Source organism: Myotis nattereri (assembly GCF_964212035.1).
Source record: "Myotis nattereri genome assembly, chromosome: 3".
Lineage (NCBI taxonomy): Eukaryota > Metazoa > Chordata > Mammalia > Chiroptera > Vespertilionidae > Myotis > Myotis nattereri.
In genome coordinates this window covers 184,844,416-184,862,062 of record NC_138077.1, presented here as the reverse complement: position 1 = coordinate 184,862,062, position 17,647 = coordinate 184,844,416, and the positions used below count along the sequence as shown (strand labels likewise).

The 17,647-nt window shown below is 38.4% G+C and overlaps 1 protein-coding gene across 2 annotated transcripts in view; it reads right to left on the bottom strand.

The window, feature by feature from the left end:
* Positions 1-662: 662 nt before the first annotated feature.
* Positions 663-17,647, bottom strand: part of EFCAB14 (EF-hand calcium binding domain 14) — a 39,925-nt gene continuing 22,940 nt past the window's right edge. Inside the window, exons 5-10 of one of the 2 annotated variants that reach the window (XM_081087977.1) lie at positions 16,981-17,091; positions 15,609-15,713; positions 12,849-12,935; positions 11,032-11,143; positions 8,348-8,473; positions 663-4,069 (exon numbers count right to left, since the gene is read on the bottom strand). In XM_081087977.1, coding sequence (XP_080944103.1) covers positions 3,894-4,069; positions 8,348-8,473; positions 11,032-11,143; positions 12,849-12,935; positions 15,609-15,713; positions 16,981-17,091 — 717 coding nt within the window. In that variant the 3' untranslated portion in view covers positions 663-3,893. The remainder of the gene's footprint in view (positions 4,070-8,347; positions 8,474-11,031; positions 11,144-12,848; positions 12,936-15,608; positions 15,714-16,980; positions 17,092-17,647) is intronic. The other variant, XM_081087978.1, reaches the window with a different exon arrangement.

Genomic DNA, 17,647 nt, shown 5'->3' with positions numbered 1-17,647 from the left:
AATTTTGTACCTTCTGGAAATGATCCTAAAAAGAGAAACAAAGATAATACTAGCTATTTTGTGCCAGATTAAAGGTAAGAAAGCTCAGGTCTGACCCAGCATATACATTTTTTCCTTTCACTTTGGATATAAGGAAATCATCATATTTGGTAAGATGCTCAAATGAGCTAAGCTTTATGTAGTCTTCCATGAGGGGGAAGGTCACCCAGATTGTGTGTGTGTAATCCCAGAATCTAGCCACCATGTAGAGCTAATTTTTCTAATATTTTTCTGTGCAAAAGAGCTAGAGCCCCTGTATGGCCTCTCTCTTGCAATGGATTTCAAGGCTACACCCTTTTTTTAAGGCAGTGGAATATTTCTTTTAAACATGCTCTTACACTGAACCTCAACATATAAAACAGCCCTAAGTGGAGCTTCTGTGGTTGATCCAGGAAAAGAGGCTCACTCGTAACCTCCCTTCTCCCCTCCCAACCTACAGATGCCAAAGAAGCAGCCTTCACCCCTTCAGTCCAAATTCTGCATTCGAGGTAGAGTCTTCAATTGAACACTGTGCCCACAATCTGTCTCTGCTTTCAAGGGGAGGGAGAAGTCCATAAAATCAGGTTTCAAAGTAGATATTTTTTTCTTTAGTAACCAGAGGTAGGGACCTTAGTCATGACACAGTAGGAGAAAAAGTAAATGTTTTATTTAGATAAATTAAAATGGTTGTATTACTGATATGAAATAAGCAAAGTTCAAATCAAGCCATGGAAACCTTGAATTCACTCCCCAAACAGAACCAAAACTGCTTATACATTACCAAAATAGCTCCACTAAAGCAAAGTAGATTGACATTTCTTAATGTGAGAAAACAACAAGGTAGGTTAGGTTCATATAACAAACAATACACGCTCTATAAAGTCTCAGGAATACCCAAATGTGTTCTGGTTTGGATATGAAAGGAGGGACTGCATCTAGCTGGTGTTGGTAAGCAAGCCAATGAGGTGTGTAGCACACGAAAGCTGTCACTAAAAACAACTCAACAGCAGGCCATTATGAGTATGAGCCCATTACAGCCAGAAGCTTCAACTGTGACCGGCAAGACCAGCGGGGGCGCCGATAGTGTTCTGTCCAGCAACATAAAGTGAGGAAACGCCAATGGGGGGACAGTAGCCAGTAGGTGAAGAGTGTCCGTTCTTCAGCTTTGCTGTTTGAGGCACATTCCTAAGTGCCAGGCCCTTCTCTGCCCTTAAGATAACACCACAGTCATCTCTAAGGTGATTCTCTCTTCTTTTGGTTCTTTTCTTCCTACAAAACACTTTTGCCCTTTAAGTAAACATTATATCAGATAGTACAAGACAAAAGAAAACAAGGACCAAGCAGCAGTGCTTTGGGTAACTTGGGAAAGCAGCAGTAGGAGCTGCCAGAGTGGGAAGGTCAAAGTAACTGAAACCAAAACCAAAACCAAACTCACCACTACTGTCGACCTTCCTTTCAGAGCTGAGATGTGGCAGGTGAGGCTTGATTACAGTTTAAGACAATTTACAAATAAAAGTGCCAAATTAACACTGAACAATAGGTTTCTGAGGCTCTTCTTAGGCCAATGAATCTGCTCAACTTCGAACAAAGGAGTTCAAGTGCCCTAGTTCTGCCTGGGAGATAGGGCACTTTCCCAGGCTGTGTGACAAGAGTATTCTCAAGTCTGAGAGGGCAGCAGGAACACCTCTGCCAAATTGGGTAGGGGGAGAGGATGGTACTATATACCTGGCTCAGGGCTGATGCTAGCCACACACACTTGAGGTGAGAATGGATGATAAACTAAAAAACAAAATGACTCCTCCACGGATAGCTCTCTGATGCAAAAGAAAAGTACATACAACAAAGAGTTAAGGTGTCCTCAAAGTATATGCCTATGAATAAGAATTTGAAACTAAAAAGGACAAGCTACATTACCCCCAAGTATATTTCATATAAATCAGTTCTCAAAAAAATACCTTCCAGGTAGACATACTATTTATGGTACAGTATATACAAATATAGCAGAATAATTCAATTTATTGCTAGAGTGTTATTTGGTTGTTATAAAATCCGTCAGGGTATATATATTAAAAAAGGGGGGTGGGCATGGAAGGCAGCCAGAAGAGTACTCTTCAAGTTACCCAAAGTGCTAATTTTATACCATATTTTAACCTTTCCAAGAAAGCGAAATAGCTCGGTTGGGCAAGGAAAAATATTTTTTTTAAAGAAAGAGAAGCATAAGCCATATGAGGTAAGCAGACACATTCATGGGAAAAGACTTCATCTTGCTTTAACTAAATTTTTATATTTCTAGAAAAAAAAAATCAAGGTTAGCCTACACTAAGCTGAATATCATATAAAGAAAAAGCAAAACAAAACCAGCCCTTAAACAGTTAAGGATGTTTGGCTGCATCCATGGCTAACTGGGCAACTTGGACAAAGTTAAAATGGAAAAAGTTAAAATGGAAATGAGTTCCACTAAAGAAGTCAGTCTACGAAAGCTTCTCTAGTTTCTCCCTGACGTGGCCTAAGCACAGCCAAGTTTTGCAAAGTTTTTTCCTTATGTATTCTTCAGAGACTCCTTCTAAGAACACAGCACACACAGATAGCATGGAGGTATCAGGCTATGGAAGTATTTAAAGGGAAAACTATTGCACTTGCTTGCATTAGATCTGAAACCATCGTGTAAAGCCCAATGTTCCAGGCCTGTCTGCTATGCTTGGCATTCTCTGGACATAAAGCTTCCAACTACTTCTGACCTGATAACCATGAAGAAACTTAATAAATAAATGTTCACAACTGTTATTTCCTTATCCCCCAGAGGAACATAATAGGTTCTTGGTTAGCCCCCATGTAAAATCTGTTTCCTGGGTCAGAATTAAAGGCACAGCTCTCCTCTAAAGCTCCTGGGCAGCCAGGCTGAGCCAGTGACCAGGGACTTCAGCCCTGCCATTCAGAATGGAGATAGTATCAGAGGGGGAAGTCAGCCACAGCTTTAAGATAGACTTGAGTGCGTGTGTGTGTGTGTGTGTGTGTGTGTGTGTTAATCCTGTTCACTCAGGGAGGGAAATATATCCCCTCACTGGATAACTTTCTATGTTCATAAACCCTGAAATAGGATAAAAAATAATAAAAATGCCAAGAATACTCTCTGGTTCACAGCTTGCGATTAGCTAAGGGGACAGAAACAAAGATATAGATCTTACTTTCCTGTGCCTGGAGGCTGCACTGTCCCCAGTATCCACTCCCTAAATATATTCCTCTGGCCACCAGACCAAACACCATGGCAGCACCTAAAGGAGATGCCTGAAGGAGACATGGGCCTAGTTTTAGTCGCTACCAGATCAAATCAGCGATTTTTGACAAGCCATTTATTCATGTCCTGTTTCAAACCATTTCTCCTAACTTCCCACAAAATATGCAGAACTCTTCTTTCATTTTAAATATTTATACACAGAAAAGCCTATCTTTTAAAGAAAAGACATTTTCTGAGTCTGAATAAAGTGCAGCTAATTTAAGGCAGATTTATGTGAAATATAAAAGGTGGCTTATTCTTACTATATACACATTTTCTAGTTCTAAAAGATAAGGTCTCCTTCCCTCAAAAAAGGAAAGATAAAGAAAGAGGGCTTGACTTTTAGTCTGGCAATTTTAGAATTAAGATCATACTGGTTTCAGGAAATCATAGATTTCTGAATATCATAAGTAAAATGGTCTTTTTTAAAAAAATAACTTTTATATAGCTTTTTCAAACAAGTTAAAAGGTTGCAATGTGTCTGCTACAATAGTTTGGAGGATTGGAGGACAGATAGATAAATAGAAGGGTTGTTTTTGTTATGCGAGCAGATATTAGGTAGCCCAGGGCATATATCCGTTTCTAAATATGCCCAATGAGGCTAGACGCCTACAGCTGCTCTTAGCTCCAGGAATGAGTATCTTCCATCTCCATCAGCATCAAACTCTCTCAAACTCTCTGGTGCTGGCATAGCAGAGCCTAAGGAGTTCCAAATTTCCTGGTAGGTCAGCTTCCCATCCATGTTCTGGCCAGTCTTGTAGAATAAATCCTCAAGATCTGTTTAAAAAAATTGCAAAAAGTGTTTATGTCTATAAATATAGCTAAATTTAGTTAACAGTTTAAACAATAGCCACAACTGAATGCAAAGCATTAAAAGAAAGGTACTTTGCAGACTCTGATTCCAAAAGGTAAAGTTTAGGATATCACTAAATCAGAAAGACTAATTCTTTCTTGATCTTTGAGAGAAATACTGTATGGCACTATCCTCCCAAAATAGAAGCAGTGATAGATAATCACAGGAGAATAAAATAGACTGGCCTTTTCTCTGTCCAGGGCCTTCCTTTTGGAATTTTCAGATTTTATTCTTATGTTGAAGGGGTGAAAAGGACTACAGAGGCTTAAAGAGCTAATTGACAGGAGCTGAGCTTGTAAAATAGACTCTGGCATTTTGTCAGTTAACAGAGTTATCCTGTGACCCAGCAATTACATTCCTAAGTATATATTCAAGAGAAATGAAAACATATGTCTACACAAAAACTTGTATATAAATGTTCATAGCTACATTATTCCTAAAAGCCAAATGGCAATCAATTGATGAATGGGTATACTAAGTGTTCATACAATGGAATATTATTCAGCCATGAAAAGGAATGAAATACTGTTACATGTTGAACTATGGATGAACCTTGACAACACTATGCTAAATGAAAGGAATATAATGCAAGAAAAAAGCATATATGAGTTCATATATTGTATGATTCCATTTATATATGAAATATTCAGAATAGGCAAATCCAAAGAGACAGTGGTTGAGAGATTAGTGGTTGTCAAGGGTTGGGGGAAGGGGAAAAAGGGAATGACCATTTAATAGGTACAGGGTTTCTTTTTGGGATGATAAAAATGTTCTAGAATGAGTGTGATGGCTGCACAAACTTGTGAATATACTAAAAAAAACTGAATTATACATTTTAAAAGAGTGAATAATATGCAATGTTAATTATATCTCAATTAAAAACAACCAGAGGACTATACAGGGTGGGGCAAAAGTAGGTTTACAGTTGTTTGTATGGCAATTCTATAATAATAAAAGCATAATATGCTAATTAGACCAGACGTCCTTCCAGATGACCTTCTGGAGGAAGCCAGGACTGCGAGGGAAGCCTGGGTCCCGGGTTCCTGCTGGTGGCCGGAGAGAAGCCCGGGTCCCGGGTGCGTGGGTCCTGGGTGCCAGAGGGAAGCCGGTGCTGGCAGCCAGGGGAAGGAAGGCCTACTCTTGCACATATTTCATGCATCAGGCCTCTAGTACAATAATAAAGAATAATACAATAATAAACTCTGTGTCACGTACTCACAAATATAAATCTGTTTTTACCCCCTCTGTATATCTCTTCAAAGCTATATCTTTTCCAGCTAAGAGAGAGAGCAATTATACCAGTTGATTTTTGTTTTTAATTTAAAAAATATCCTCACCTGAGGAGTGAGGATATTTTTTTCATTGATTTCTAGAGAGAATGGAAGGGAAGGGATGTGGGGGAGGAGAAAAAGAGAAAAACATTGATGTGAGATAGATGCATCGAGTGGTTGCCTCCTACATGCACCCTGACCTCGGGTAGGGGATTGAACCTGCAACCCAGGTACACGCCCTTGGCCAGGAATCAAACCCCTGACCCTCTGGTGCACAAGCTGATACTCTAACCACTGAACTACATTGGCCAGGGCTGTATCTTCTTTTTTATTTCTAAGATATTACTTGAGCCAATAGGATTGGACAATTTCTATCAACAGTTTCTGCTTGTATTTTCTCATGGATCCCATAATGAACACTTATTTAATTTAATTAATAAATAATTAAAAATTACTTATTTTTTAAATTTAAATTCTTTATTGTTTAAAGTACTACATATGTCTCCTTTTCCCTCCACTGACCTTTCCCTGGCCACTCTCACCCCCCAGAACATGCCCTCACCCCCGCTACTGTCTGTGTCCACTGGTTATGCTTATATGCATGCATACAAATCCTTTGGTTAATCTCTTACTCACACCCCCTCCCCTGCCTTCCCTCTGAGGCTTGACGGTCTGTTCAATGCTTCTATGTCTCTGGATCTATTTTTGTTCATCAGTTTATGTTGTTCATTATATTCCACAAATAAGTGAGATCACGTGATATTTATCTTTCTCCGACTGGCTTATTTTACTTAGCATAATGCTCTCCATGTCCATCTATGCTGTTACAAATGTAAGAGTTCTTTCTTTTTTACAGCAGTATAGTATTTTATTGTGTAGATGTACCCCAGTTTTCTAATCCACTCATCTGCTGATGGGCATTTAAGCTGTTTCCAAATAGGAGGGCCAATTATTTACATAACTTTTAAAAAGGACTTAAGCCCTGGCCGCTGTGGCTCAATGGTGAGAGAATTGGCCTGTACACCAAAGGTCTTGGGTTCCTAGTCATGTGCATGTGCCTGGATTGCAGGTTTGAACCCCTGCTCCTGGCCAGGACAGATGCTGGAAGCAATTAATCAGTGTACCTCTCTCACATTGATGTTTCTTTCTCTCTCTCTGTCCCCACTCTCCCTTCCCTTCCACTCTCTGAAAAGCAATGGGAAAAATATCCTCGGGTAAGGATTAACAAAAAAATGAAATAGAGAAGACTTGGACTTGATTATGTCCCTACTGAATGGCTTAGTAGATTTAGTCTCTACTATCAGAAGATAGTCAATGAGGCTTATGTTTCTTTAAAAATCTTCCTAAATTCCTTTCCTTTCTTCCTTTATTCAACTTCACACTTAGATTCAATAGGCCTCTGGCTGTTTGGTACTTAGGAAGAACAGTAATAATTTGAAGGGGAAACAGTTGCAGTGCAAGGTCTAGTCCTTCAAGGAGTTTTTGTAGACAAGCTTCTGAATAAGGGCCTAGTTTCACTCTTAAGATAGCCCAGCAAAGCAGCTAAATAAAAGTCTTGAAAGCTCCTTGAAAGCTAGAAAAGCAAGTGGGAAGTTTGTTCTCAATGCCTGCCACCAAGTGGCTAGCTGAAAAATGTTTTATTGTGTGTGTATATGAAGCCTAAGTTAATAAAATGTGCTATGCACTTGGTAGCAGTACTTAAATAAAAATCTAATTGCTGTTCCAGATCATTTCAAAAGTGTAGTCATTCAAAAGTATGTAAAATCTATGTTAAGTACAAATGTTAAGATGGCTCGTTCTTAATCTGCTCTTAACAGACTTTCAACTCCATTCATTCTCATCAATTCTTGAAGTAATAATGGAGAGTGGGAGGAGGCAACTTGTATTGCCAATAAACACAACTTAATACTCCTGTCTCCCAGAAAACAGAAAGAAAAAGAAATTACGATGGGAAAAAAATAAGTAATTGTATTTAAATGGCAAAATAAATTTAGGTCTTCTATGCTTCTATTGTAGCCTGTAGATAACTCATTCATTTAACAAATATTCACGTGTACCAGCCACTATGCTAGGGGCTAGGAATGAAGTTAAATTTTGTCTCCCCAGGAAATTACAACAGAGTGATACATACTAAACAGGGGCAAACAAAATAGAAGAGGTCATACACAGAAGGAACCTTATCTGGTCCTGGGAGGTAAGGAAATGTTCCCTGGTGGAATGGTATCTAAGCTGAGGTGAGGAGCCAGGCAAAGGCAGTGGACAGGAGTGGGGTGATTTTTCCAGGCTGTTAGCAAATGCAAAATCAAGAGACCCAAACATCACAATGAGGGACAGAATATACACTGTTGGGAGCAAGGCAAAGATATTTTTCTGTGAATCATATCCTTTTTGCTAATGTTTAGCTTACTGATTTTTCAGCTAAAGGACTCCTCATTTTTGGAGGGTCCTGACAAATAGGATCAACTTTTACTTTATTTTTCTAATCTTACAGTATTTATTATGTTTTCTTGTTTGCCTTCTCCACTAGACTTTTATATTTGTGAGGAATGTGAGACTTTATCTTATACTGTATTGTTATTGCTTAGCACTGGGTATAATTAGGTACTCAATGAATGAATGAAAACTCTAAAAACATTACTAGAGAGATAATATAGTTCATTGGTTAAGAGTGTAAATTTTGGTGTCAGACTGCCTTGGTATGAATTTTGCCTCAATTAATAGGCAGTTTTCCTATCAGTAAAATGAGTATCATATATGAATATTTATGTTCCCTGAATTATTAATTAGGATTATATAATACAAATGCATATCAAATATTGGCCCAGAGGAAGTGCTCAATGTTATATATAATTCTTTTTCTTGCAAGTTAAAAAAATTAAAAAGTTATAACTTTGAACATTTCCCTTATTACTCCATGGTATAAAAATTTACCTTTGATGCTAGCGATTCCTGGTAGGGAGATAGATCTTAGCTGGGAAGTTTTCTCAATGTCATCTCTAGGAGACTGTGGAAGTTCTGGAAATGCTGATGGCTTTGATGTGAAACTCTGTACTTGCTCTGTAACAAATACACATGGTTTTAGTATCAGCAAGTCTGACAAGAAGTTAAACCAGCATTGAAGGTAATCTCCTAGAATAATTGCATATATACTGAATTTAAGAGAAATTGCTGACAGATAGACAACCTACTGAATGAAAGAAGATATTTACAAGTGATACATCTGGTAAGCGGTTAATATCCAAAATTTATAAAGAAGTTATACAACTTAACACCAAAAAAAAAAAAATTAACAGTCTAATTAAAAAATGGGTAGAGGGTCTTAATGGACACTTTTCCAAAGAGGACACATAGATGGTCAATAGACATATGAAAAGATGCTCAATATTGCTGATCATCAGAGAAATGCAAATTAAAACCACAATAAGCTATTACCTCACACTGTCAGAAAGGCTATCATCAATAAATCAACATAAAACAAGTATTGGTAAGGATGTGGGGAAGAACAAACCCTGTGCATTGTTGGTGGAAATGCAGATTGCTATAGCCATTATGGAAAACAGTATGGAGATTCCTCAAGAAATTAAAAACGGGCCCAGCAATTCCATTTCTGGGTATATATCCAAAGAAATCCAAAACACTAATTCGAGAAGATATATGTACCCCTATGTTCATTGCAGTATTATTTATAACAGTCAAGATATGGAAGCAACCAAAGTGCCCATCAATACAGGATTGGATTAAAAAGTTGTGACACATATATACAATGAAATATTACTAGGCCATAAAAAGAATGAAATCTAGTAATGTTGCAGATGGACCCAGAGCAGTGATTTCAACTGGTGTGCTGCAAAAAATTTTCCAACATGCAATACCTGACCATTTAGTGAGGGGCACCGGTCTCTTCTCCCTTAGATTGTAAAATAAAAAAAGACAACAGCCAACACAATAATAGCTGTCTGGTGTGAATGCCCTGCTTGGACCATGAATATGTAGGTCATGTAACAGAGTTGCACCTTACTGGTCAAATCGCATAAGGTTGATTAGTTAATTATTGGTACCAGAAATCCTTATATACAAGTATAGCCACCCAGTTTTTTAAAACGTCACTTTGGAGCAAAAAGAGTAGGTAACTATTATTATTGGTAAATAAATCAAAATTATATCTATTTTTTGGGTCAGATTGGCAAAAAAATGTATTTTTTTGTTGTGCTGCAGAATTTTAGTATAATTAGTTTATGTGTGCTATGAAATGAAAATGATTGAAAATCACTGACCTAGAGGGTATTATGCTGTGAAATAAATCAGGCATAGAAAGAGAAATATATGATTTCACTTATATGTGGAATCTAAAGAAGAAAGTAAATGAACAAACAAAGCAGAAATAGACTCATAGATACAAAAAACAAACAGATGATTGCCAGAGGAGAGGGGAGTTGGAGAACTGGATGAAAAAGGTGAAGGGATTAATAAGTACAAATTGGTAATTACAAAAACAGTCATGGGGATATAAGTTCAGCGTAGGGAATATAGTCAATAATATTGTAATAACTATGTATAGTGCCAGGTGGGTACTTGAAATATATGCAAATTACATGGTTGTCTAACTACTATGCTGTCTATCCGAAACTAACATAGTATTGAATGTCAACTGTAATTGAAAAATAGAGAAATAAGTAGCATAGTGACTGAATGAAGTTAAAGGCATAGATTGAACATGTTTAGGGTTAAGTGAAGATCAATCAATATTATACAACATTAAGGTTTGAAACTGTGGTCTCTGGTGTGGCTCAGTAAGGAGCTGTGGTCTCACTGCAAGATCATATATCACCAGTACACATTTAAGATGTTAAGAGTTTAAGCTGCAACTGAAAACAGCATTGATATTTGATATCCTGGGAACTGTGCTATGAGCCTGATCAGGGGCATGTGCCACCAGACCAGCTGGTGCTGAAAGAATGCTACCATACAGTTGTGTAGCAGAATGTTAGCACAAGGCCTCCCACTATAGTCTGTATCCCACCCAAAAGAGAATAGAGAGATTGTACTGCTAAGAAAAAATTAAAAAATACTTGTGTGGGGGGAGGGGTCAAAACCAGCATAGTCCAATGCCTCAGAGTTATGTCCTCCTAGAGCTTAAACCAGTGGAGGTTGATATATCTGCCAATATTGACTAGGTATGCCCCTACCTAAAGCCAAGGGTCTTTCCAACTCAATGATCCCATCGTCATTTGTTAATGGTATTTCAGAAGGACTAATAATTATTTTAAAGTAAATTTTATGCACTTAAAAATTGAAAAGACTTCCATAAACATTTAGCTGCTTTAATACATGCTATGACAGTAATGTTTTTTTTGCCTATAATTGGATGCAGACAGCATGGAGAAGTCTATTTCCAGCTAAACATTACCCTTCTTCCCTTAATAGACTGGAGTACAAATCATGTACCAAATGGGCTTTTGCTAAATGAAAGCAAAGTGTATCAGCTTCATCTCAGTGCGCTCAGGCATCATTCACTGGGTTCGATCAGTCCTGCTGGAACACCTTTCCACTCCATGTGGGAGGCAAGCTGCTCAAGCCTGCGTGAAATATTCAGAAGCCAGCCCTGAATATCTCACCTTCATGGGTGGTCTCTGGAGGCCTGTTGCTCTCAGGCTTGTTGGAGAGAGCACTGATCAGCTGTAGTTTCTCCCTTAGCTTGGATACCTGAGAATCTGAACTATCTTCTTTCTGTCCAAAACAAAGATCACAGAGGTTTAAGTTGGAAACAAGACTTCATTTGATTCTTTATTATATTCCCAAAGCCTTTTTAGCATGCAGTGCTTGACCCCCAGGAGGTTCCCTATCAGTACAGGCAATGAAGGGATGAATCAACAAATACTAGAGATATCTTAGGTACTCAGTGTTGATGAGGGCCTAGCTGGATTTGAGCCTAGACCATTAAGGGAACATTATGCTAGAGATGATCTGATTCACTGTGAACATTTGGCTGATGGGGGAAGGCATGCCTGTGTCAGCAGTAAAGGAAATGCCCCCTTGCTCAGGAGCCTCTACGACACCTATTTCCTAAATGAGTAGCATATTGGTTTCTAGGAATGATTTCACACTAACTAAATAATTTTCCTGAATACATTACTTCACCTTGTGACTAGACCACTTTAGGTAGAGTTTTATGCTCTTATCACATTAAAAAAAAGCAAGCAAACCACAAATATTCCCCTGATCTTCTTTCTCTCTCCCCATGGTGATGATTCAACTGGTGGCAGGAACTGTTAGGAACATGAAGAAGCAGCTCTAATACTTCTAATTCAAAGTCTGATTTATATCTTTTTAAAAAGCTTTTTACCTTATACCCTGCCTCATCTCCAGGATGACCTAGACTGGCATATAAAAATAAATTTAATTATAAAAGGAGAGAAGTCTGGTTTCTATGAGGCCTGTTTCTAACTGCTTAGGCTAGGGTGAAAGGTCCTGATTCTGTGCTTAATTAGAATATCAACTCATTACATGTTTCTTTTATTCAATATATATTTACTTATTTCTCTGCTGCCTTTATTTCTACACTAATAGTGTATAGATCACTCTTGGTTTATTTAGGAAGCTAATATATGGATATATATAACTAAAACTAGGTCCTAACTGCTTGAAGAATTTATGATAAGAGAAATGGCATCTGGTTAGGATGCTTAGATGAGGCAGCACAAAGGGACTCATATATTGAGATGACAAAAAATACAAAGGATCTAAAAGTAAAACCAATAAATTTAGGCAAAAATGTGTGCTAGCTGTATTTTATTCTGATACCCCAAGACTTTCTTTGCTGGGATATCAGAGTATACCACAGATTGCTTATCTTGTAAATATGCCTGGGATGAACAATAAAACAGAAAGGTACAAGGTGAAGGGAACTGGCTGAGGCTTAAATGGACTATACAAGTTCTGAGACTGCAATTTAAAAATAAAAAATAATTTTTAGGTTAGACACTGTTTTTAAATTATCTAAGCCACTGTTCCCTATCATTAGTACATATAACTTTCTGTCTTAGCTTAAAAGTCATTTCCTTAGGAAAGCCTTCCTCATCTCTGCTAAATGCCCTCATCATATCCTATATTTTTCCTGCCTAGCATTTATCACACTCACAATTAATTATCTGTTCAATTATGTGTTAATGATTTTCTGACTGATGGACTTTGAGCTCCACCAGAAGAGGGGTCAGGTGTCTATCCTGCTCAGTATGGTCACCCCAGCTCCTAGCAGAGTGCTTGGCACAGGGCAGGCGCCTGATAAAGTCTTCACTTATTCAATAATTTACTGTGTCTTGAAGTTTTAGCAAATTAGACTGAAGTGTTCCTTTTGAGAAAGAAGCAGCAATTCAAAAGCACAAAGATGCAGATGCATTTATCTTTATGTCAGAGTAAGCTTCCTGTTATTTACCTTTATGCTTTGAGTTTTTACTGTATCTACTCTGCTGGTCACCTGATGCAAAGACTCTCTTTTCAGAGTGGCAGCTCTATCACCTATCTTAAAGGGTAAAAAGAACAAGAGAAGATTAAAGGTAAACATTAAAACTTACACAATATCTAGAACTTTTAAAGAAATTTGGTCAAACTTATTTTAAAGCTCTCAGAACACTTTCAGCAGAAATACCAGAAGGAGAATGAGAGAAGAGAGGGAGAAAGGCAACCAAGATAGAAAGCTGAAAATGGTGCTTAGTCTAGTTGATTCATTCTAACTTTAAAACTTTGAAGTATAAAAAGCAAGAGAACTTTAACCTAGAAGCATGCTGAGATACTACTGGAAGAAGCAGTAAGACAGATCTTACTATTATCAATTTCCTGTTCTGGAGAAAAATACAGTGGGGAGGAGAGTAACAGTAGGGGAAGTGTGTGATGGTAAGTTTCCACAATAAGCCTCGAAAACCTTGGAGGCCTTCTACTCATCAAATCATTCAAAATTCCTAGCCCCTGCTTAGTTTAGCAGAGATCAAAAGCAAGGCTCCCTTTTACAGTAAGGCTCCTTTAATCTTTGCAGATTTGTAGTCAATTACACACCCTGTAAAACAGAAGAGGGACAGGTCTTACTCCACCCTCCAAGCCAAGTCGAGGCAATTTGCCAACGCTCCACTATGGCAGAGCCAGTTCAAACACTGCTTTCTAGGTGCCAGAGTTTGACTTTATTTGTGGGCTTTCTTCTAGCTTTGGTGGTTACTTAAATTCACAGTATAATTTCCTGTATTTGGTTTCCATTTCTTTATATATGCCTATATCTTTGCTGTATAAAATCCTTAAAGGTGAGGCTTGCAACTATTAAAAAAACAATCCACATGGATCCCAGCACAAGGTATATGAGGAAAGGTGATTAAAGAAACACACGATAACGTGAAAACCAGTAAACCACGTGGTCGACTAGCATCCAGTTTCCTCGCATGTAAAATGGGAAGCTGGACTCAATGATCTCTTAAACTGAGGAGCTGGTCAGTTCTGATCTGTTATTTAAATGGCTTTCCTGACCTTATATGCAAGAGTATATGTGCAGATGGAGCAGGGTGAATCTGAAAGCCAAGTTCTGGCTTAGTGAAATGGCAAAAGATTCTTCAGTTATTACCACTGACATTGCTCCTACCCTTAACAACTTAAAAAAAGATCAAGAAGACCTCACTTAGAAATATGTGCCAGAGCTTCCCTACCACTTGTAACATAATAGGAAGCTTGTTATCTCTGCCAACAACTTGTGGTGAGCCCTGGGCAAGCAACTAAACCTCTCTACATCTCCCTTCCTAATCAGGGCCAACACCGCCTGTGCCATGCACACCACAGAGCTAGTGTAAGGATTAGAGGAGACAAGGGTTAAGGATTAGATATAATACAAATGTGTAGCCTCTCAGATATGCCAGAAGACTGTGTCTGAAAAGGTAGTGGAATGTCAGCCACGTACAGACAACAGACATTGCGACACAGACACGTCACTAAAGATCTGAAAAGATTTATGATGCTGACGGACAGGTTCGCTTGCTTTTCAATCTTGCTCATAGCAACCAAATCTCTTTCTACCAGATTGACTCTGGGTAAGACTACTGACTGTCTCATTCATTCCCTTGAATTTAAGATCATTCTGCCTCTGATACCCCACTAGGCACTGTTTATCTCCTCTAAAGAGTTGTGGAGGTACAGGATATTCTGGAGTGGAAATAAATTAAGTTGTGGAATCCAGCTAAAGATGTATGCTAGACAAGCAGGCCAGCAGCACTGAACAACCATTATTATGTCAAGTTACGGAAGTAAACTCCTTTTCCTGTTTAGACCATTGATCGTCTGTCTCTGCTTTGTCCTTCTACTCTACATCGCTCTGTTTACTCCCTCTGGAATTGTTTGGCTTCAGCTAGACAGGAGGGGGACAGAGAGAAGAGGACTACCTACATGATTCACTCTCTGGTCCCAGGAAGCTGAGAGGTTGGGAATTGATTTCCCAATGTTTACCTCACCTGCTGGCAGGAAAGCTTGCTGGGTTATTAACTGAAACATCCATTTACCTAATTTGTCAGAACAAAACTACCTTAGGAACAATACCAATTACTGAATTGGCTCATGTAGCAAAACTATAACAAGTAGTGCATTATTTAGTACAAGATTCAATTATTTTTATTGACATACTTTAGTTACTGATTACTACTTAAATAGAAATGATGACTACAGGTTTTAAAGGGCATTAGACTCAGGACCGGAATTCTTCTTAGTGAAGATTTCCTTTATATTCTTCATTGTGATTCTGAACTCAATATCCTTTTTCCTCCTTGTCTTTAGTCTTTAGAGAATCTTAACTTTTTAAGGATATGCTTTTTAACATTATTAGAATTTACTGTGGCTCAAAATAGCCATTGCTCTGAGTTCATCTGCTATCCATCCATCTTTAACTTGCCCGGATTGCTGTTTTTTATAGTTTCAGGATACTCTGGTCATTCTATGTCTTTCAAGATGTGAAAATAGACGTACTCCACTGATTGACATGCAGGGAAAAAAGCAGATTGCTAAGTAAGAGAAAGGACAGCATCTTGGATCCCTATCCGAGCCCTCTCTGGTCAGCAGGCATGAATATGCACAAGATGCCAGTTGAAGAACCACAACACTAAGCACAAACTACTCCGGCTGCTCCAGAGTCTACTGTGGTCACAGGGAGGTAAGCCAGAGACAAAAATACCTGTTTCACATTCTCGCTGGGGGGTTTATTGTCAAGTTCTGATGGAGCTGAAGGTGATGGAATAATCTGGTCGCTTCTACTGGTCTCCTTCACAGAGTACTGATTCTGTTAACAGGAATGGAGGTTAGTATAGGCCAGTGATGGCAAACCTTTTGAGCTCGGCGTGTCAGCATTTTGAAAAACCCTACTTAACTCTGGTGCTTTGTCACATATAGAAATTTTTTGATATTTGCAACCATAGTAAAACAAACACTTATATTTTTGATATTCATTTTATATATTTAAATGCCATCTAACAAAGAAAAATCAACCAAAAAAATGAGTTCGCGTGTCACCTCTGACACGCGTGTCATAGGTTCACCATCACTCATATAGGCAATAAGTAATTATTAAATCTACTTAGCCATCTGGGATGATCCCAGAACATTCTATCTTCTCACTGGGGCATCCACAGATTCATCAACATGGAGGGCAGATCTAGGAATGAGTGGAGAAGCTAGGGAGCTTTTGTACAACTTGAATAGTCCCAATTTCAAGTACATATAACTCATCTCCACAGCATGACAGCAGAGATTGTGCTTTCCTTTTCAGCCTTCATAAATCCTGAATGGAGCCGAGTATCCATTAGGAGATGAACTCAGGCCTCTGAATAACTGCAGACAGCTGACATCTGCACAGTGTGGAGAGACATTTGAAAACAACCCCTGAGCACTGCAGGGGTTGTTTGTCTCACTTATCTGTTACTGCATAACAAATCATCCCAAAATTTTGTGGCTTAAAACAACAATAATTTATTTTTTCTCAGGATACTGTGGGTTATCTAGGCTCAGCAGGGAGGGGGTGTTCTGTTTCACATGGTGTAGGCTGAGGTCACACATATCGCTGCGTTCTACTGGGAGCATGAACATCAAAATGGCCTTTCATCCTCTGGAGCCCCTTCACTTGGCCTCTCATCATTCCCTATCTAAGAGCCCTGCCACATTCTGGGCCCACAGAACAGTGAGAAATAATAAAGTGCTGTTTTAGGCCCTAAGTTGTGGCGTGATTTGTTATGTAGCAATAAACAACAGAGACACTTCCCTACTTTCCTTTCATTCTTTTCCATTTTCCTTCCTCCCATTCCATCCTCAGATGTCTTATTTCGGTATCTCCTGCAGTACATTTGCAAAAGACTGAAGGTCTTCATTCTATCCATCTTAACTGTGTAATTTATAGATTGTGAAAATAACAAACACTGCTTACTGTATTTTTTTTAAAGGTGCATAGTAGGGTCTGTTTAGACAAATGGAAAGTGGGTATCCCTACTATTACTACTCAGAAAAGGGGAGGCAGGAGAGTGCTGACTTTCCGTAGTGCTTGTAGATTTCCTTACCAGGTCACTCTGTAGTAACTCCATGGCTTTCTTGTGTTCGTCCACAGTTTTCTGTATTGCCTCCACAGCAAGATGGACACTGTTTAAAGTATTGCCAATGGAGGCTACGCTCTGAACATAAACATACAGTAAGGTTAGTGATTTTTCCTTTTTAAAAATTTGTATTAGTTTTATTAAGATGTACCTGATTAAAGTGCACATGATCAAAATGTAAGTTTTGACATACATACACTTGTGAAACTAGTAACACAATCAAGATAATATACATCCATCATCCCCAAGTTATCCCTGTCCCTAGGCAACCACTGGTCTACTTTCTGTCACCACATATCAATTTGCATTTTCTAAATTTCATAGAAAGAGAAGCAGTGAGTATGTACTTATAAACATTTGTGTACATGTCTTTATGTGGGTATATGGTTATCATCACAATACCTAGAAGGTGAATGGCGGATCATATGGTAGATGTATACTTAACTTTTAAAAAAACTGCCAAACTGTGTTCTGAAATGGTTATACCATTTTATATTCCCACTAGCAGTGTATGAAAATTCCAATTACTCCATACCCTCAAAACTGGTATCTGGAGTCTTCAATTTTAGCCATTCTAGTGGGAACGTATATATCACTGATTTAATTTTACATTAAACACCAATAAATGGAAGTC